Source organism: Carya illinoinensis, chromosome 3 (genome assembly GCF_018687715.1).
Source record: "Carya illinoinensis cultivar Pawnee chromosome 3, C.illinoinensisPawnee_v1, whole genome shotgun sequence".
NCBI classification, from domain to species: domain Eukaryota; kingdom Viridiplantae; phylum Streptophyta; class Magnoliopsida; order Fagales; family Juglandaceae; genus Carya; species Carya illinoinensis.
The window spans coordinates 18,800,271-18,804,961 of NC_056754.1; the positions used below are offsets into that span (position 1 = coordinate 18,800,271).

The 4,691-nt window shown below is 39.7% G+C and overlaps 1 protein-coding gene across 2 annotated transcripts; it reads left to right on the forward strand.

The window, feature by feature from the left end:
• The first annotated feature begins 1,793 nt into the window (after window positions 1-1,793).
• Window positions 1,794-4,434, forward strand: LOC122303630 (tubulin-folding cofactor C). Of its 2 annotated transcripts, none has more exons than XM_043115488.1 (2): window positions 1,794-3,075; window positions 3,995-4,434. In XM_043115488.1, the coding sequence occupies exon 1, from the start codon at window positions 1,904-1,906 to the stop codon at window positions 2,981-2,983; it is 1,080 nt and encodes a 359-aa protein (XP_042971422.1). In that variant the 5' UTR covers window positions 1,794-1,903; the 3' UTR covers window positions 2,984-3,075; window positions 3,995-4,434. The 2 variants fall into 2 exon arrangements, with proteins under 2 accessions (XP_042971422.1, XP_042971423.1); XM_043115489.1 differs by having other exon boundaries at window positions 4,063-4,434.
• The last annotated feature ends 257 nt before the right edge of the window (window positions 4,435-4,691 follow it).

Genomic DNA, 4,691 nt, shown 5'->3' on the forward strand with positions numbered 1-4,691 from the left:
AGAATTGGTCGAGTTCCACATTGAATCAAGGTTAGTTCTTCCTTGAGTTGCATTGCCCTTGTACGCGATTTGTTTGCATATATAGTTGATAATTTTTTCCATGCCTCATATGAGGTTTTGGCTATGGCAATGAGAGGCGTGATTGTTGGTGAAGTAGAGGCAAGAATAGAGCTAAGAATTAGCTTATCTTGCTTAACTCAGTGGTTTTTCTTAGCAACAGACGATGGGGTTCCATTGGAAGAGGGGCATTACGATTCTCCATTAACATAATCCATCAGATCATAGCCAATTAGGAGTGCCTCAAATTGAGCTCGCCATTGGGGAAAAGATGAGGATGTGAGTTTCTCATTGATCTGAGTTGTGATGTTAAAAATGACAAGAGAATTTCTGAGGAAGAGATAGGCTGATTAGCGGAAGACATTTGGGAGATGAGTATCAAATTCTCATTAGAGAAAGGGACTCCTAATACCATATAGAGAAGTAAATATTACAAGAGCTCACAATGAAAATTTCAACACACATTGTATTGATCATTTAGATGTTTTTTATACAGACCTTATAGATCTATCTAAGGAAATATATGGCTATAAAAAACTAACATGTACATTGGTTACAAAATTAATTTACAACAATTACAAAGCATGATTCTCGGCTTGGTTGTTGTTGCAGATCACTTCTAGATTTCTTGTGCTTTTAAACTTTATTCTTGTTTTGTGTCACCTTCCTTAATGATAAACTTCTCTCATTGTTGCATGGGCTACCTCAAACTTGGTTAAGAGGCTACTAACATGATTAATTTTCTCATCAGCAACTACCTCTCTATTTCAACTACCACACAAACCTCATCATCCTGACTGATAAAAATGTCTCTATTTCAACTTAAAGGAATCTGCTTTATAATTCATTGAATTTGAATGTACAAGCACATTTTCTGTATGTCTTTAATTGTTCTGTTTTGATGTTTGCAGGCATTTAAAATTCAATGCATCAAAGGAACCTCTAGGACTAATTCAACAACTTGACAATAGCAAGATGGAAAGCTTGATTGAAAGTGAAAATGGGTCTGATTTGTTTGAAGATCTAAAACATCAATTTATGTGATTCAAAAGACGTAAATTTAAGTAAGCATCAACTATCTATAGCCTAAGGCTGTTGGGCTCTAAACCAATTAGTTTCTCCTGAAATGATTTGTATTATCTGTCCAAGAAAAACTTAGATTATTTTCAAAATCTTGCCCAGGGTCAAGCACCAAGTTGATTACTTTTTTCTATTTTTCTCCTAATATAGAGAACATTGGATGGACAAATTGGAGAAAAGTAAGGGGGAGAAGCATACTAGAGCCAAAAAGAAAAATCAAAATTAGGAGAGAAGGAGAAGGGGAGCAAAGAAAGGGGAGAAGAGTAGGGGACTTGGGTTGGTGGGTTGATGAGAAATCAGAGAATGAAATATGTATTTAAATATGAAAGTAAAAAGGAAAAATTATATGTTTAAGTGATGTGTAAAGTGTGAGGCTTATGTTTAAAATTTTTAAAAATAAGAGATAAGGAAAAGGAGAAGGGGAGTGGAGAAAGGCGAGAACAGTAGGGGACTTGGGGTGGGGTGTGTTGGGAGGAGGGAAAAGATAAGAAATGAGAAAAAGAACTATGTATTTAAACATGAAAGTAGAAGGAAAAAATCACATGTTAAAGTGATAACGTAAGGTGTGAGGCTTTTGTTTATAATATTTTTCCTGTTAATATTACCAGGGAGCAAGTTGCAACGCTTTAAAACGCGAAGGACTTGGTGTCGTTTAGTTACCAATAATTGAACTGGAATCAAACCAAAGTTAACCCGCCTCCCGGTTCCTGCTCAGATTCACGAGCCCCTTCCCCCATCTTCTCGCGCACTCTCACGGGCCAGGACAATGGAAAACGAAGAAGCACGCTCAACCTCAAACCAAGCCCTAGACTCAGCCCTCCACAAAAAGCACCTCTCGATGCTCGAGCGCCTATCCAACCGCGAACAAATTCGCCTCGACAACTCACTCGCTCGCCGATCCGACTCCGACTCCCACTCGAACTTGCCGTCGTCTTCTACCACCTTCCTCTCCCGCTTCTCCGACTCCAAGCGCTCCATAGAGTCTCGAATCGACCTGTCCCGAATCGACCATCCCACCGACCCGAGTCAAGTCAGATCCCTCCTCGACAATATCTCTGCCTCCATCTCTGACCTCGAGAAGCTCGTCGCCGAGAGCTCCTACCTTTTGCCTTCCTACGAGGTCCGTTCCTCACTCAAAACCATTTCCGACCTCAAACAAGCCCTCGAGACGCTGAATTCCGAGCTGATCCCCAGAAAGAAATTCACTTTCAAGAACAAAGCCGCCAAGAAAGATCCGACCGCCGAACCCAACGAAACCACGCCCGAAAACCCTGAATCTGTTTCAACTAAACACGGGAATTTGAGTTTCCCGGTTAGGGATTCCCCGGGCTTTAGAAACAGAAAGGGTGATATTTTGGTTAAGAATTTCAAGGGTTCGGACATTGGAGAATTCACGGTTTCGGATCTCGATTCTTGCGAAGTGAGATTGACTGGTTCCGTGAGAGCATTATTTATCCATAGGCTGAGCAATTGTAAGGTCTATGCTGGGCCGGTAACGGGTTCGGTTCTGATTGATGAAGCCGATGGGTGTGTGTTCGTGATGGCATCGCATCAAATTCGTATTCATAATGCGAAGGGTTGCGATTTTTACTTGAGAGTGAGGAGTAGGCCGATAATTGAGGATACTAGCGGCGTGAGGTTTGCGCCGTATTGTTTGAACTATGAGGGCGTTGAGGAGGATCTGAAGGGTGCAAGTCTCGATGAGGAGACAGGGAACTGGGCCAATGTGGATGATTTCCGGTGGTTGCGTGCAGTGCAGTCGCCCAACTGGTCGGTTTTACCGGAGAACGAGAGGTTTGAGGTGGTTAACATTTCAACTTTGGGAGGTGGAACTGACGGCAATTAACTTTGTTTCGTCCTCTTGATTTTAGCGACTGTTCGAAAGTTTCTATCTATTCTTTTTTGGTTAAGGAGCACGTTGAGCTATTCAAATTTGAGGTGACGTTCCTTGTTGTACTTGGTATTTAAATTAAGGGGAAATATATGATTACCAATTTTCAGTGCTTCATTTTTGTGATAATTCTTTTTAGTCGAATATGACGGTGGTCTGCCAGCTAGTTTTTGCTATTTGTTAACTAGCTTCTCCACTATTCGTTTGCCACATTTGGATTAGTTAGTAGTAATTTGTATTGTACATATGTTCCATCTCCAAATAAGTAGGTTCCATGCAATATAGAGTCAGGCGTGTTCTCTACTGATGGCTTGTATTTGGGTTTGACCCAAAATGTCTCTTTTTATATAGACCCTCATTGGTTTATAGATTCCTCTTGGCCTAGTTTACTATGATAATGTCTTGCTGATGGATGGTATTTGGTTAAATGAAAGAAGCAGACTGGGCCTGGCTAGTGTTTGCTCTTGTGTGGAGAATGGTGTCAATCTTCAGTGGTTTCGCTTCTTACTGTTGGCTCAAAACAGTCCCTTATTCATATTTGTGTGGCTCACAGAAAGAGACACTTGAGACTAAAGTTTTGTGGAAGAGAGACTGAAGCTTGAACTTTCGACTGTTAGAGAGGAAAATTTGAAGTTTCTTTTGAATACTTTTTCGTTTGAAGTTTCTATTGAATACTTTTTCGTTTAGTAATGGTTCTCATTTGAAGTTTAACTAAAATGGTTCCACTCAGAACTGAATAATATTCACTGCAATCAGTTTCTTCACATGTTACAATACTCCACATGGGCATTTTAGCTGCCTACATTAAGAAAGAGGTGATAGCGTCGGCGTTTTCTCGCTCCCCTGAGAGAATGTAAAATGTTTTCTTAGATTTGACTGTTTCTGGCAGTCCCTTGTGATGATATTCCACAAGTAAAGCTTATTGGTTCTGGCTTTAATATTGGTGGTTGCTGGATCGATTGCTAGGGGTTCGAAGGAGTGAGCTGTGAAAAAGTCCTCCATCCTTCAACTGATTACATAAATTTGCTGCACAGAAAACGACATATAGGATCTCTGCAGTGGTGTTTGTGTAAAATTGAGGAGGTCGTTTGATGATGGAGCTTTATTTCAACAGCAGGGGATGGCTCTTATACTATTTGGGTATGCCATGGTTAATCATCTGGAGATATTGAGATTATTAGACTTTTCCAAGCGTACGAGAAGATAGCATGCTGATATGATTTCTTGTATCCTTGTAGTTGCACCCATCTTCCATTGCACATTGTGTTAATCTTACAGCTAACCTCGACTTAAGTGATTTTGATTAAGACAATACAGCAATCTTCTTATTTCTTGTAGAAGGAAGTTTTGCTACAGTAAGGCTTAAATAAAATTTAGTGAATATCCAAATTAGAGATTTATTGGAATACCTAAGTTCAGCTAAAGTATTAATACACTTGTGAAATTGGATGCAACTTAGCGGTATAATGTACTATAAATGAATTGTACTTTAGTTTTAGCAACTATTTTCATCGATCCGGACTTTTATATCAGTGCAGTCTGAGATGGCATGTTAGGAAGTTTTTATATGCTATATAAGATGCATACTCTTGATGGACTTGATTGTTTTAGAGAATACATTTTTAACCTTCTAACTAATATGCATTTTGTTTTGCATCCCATT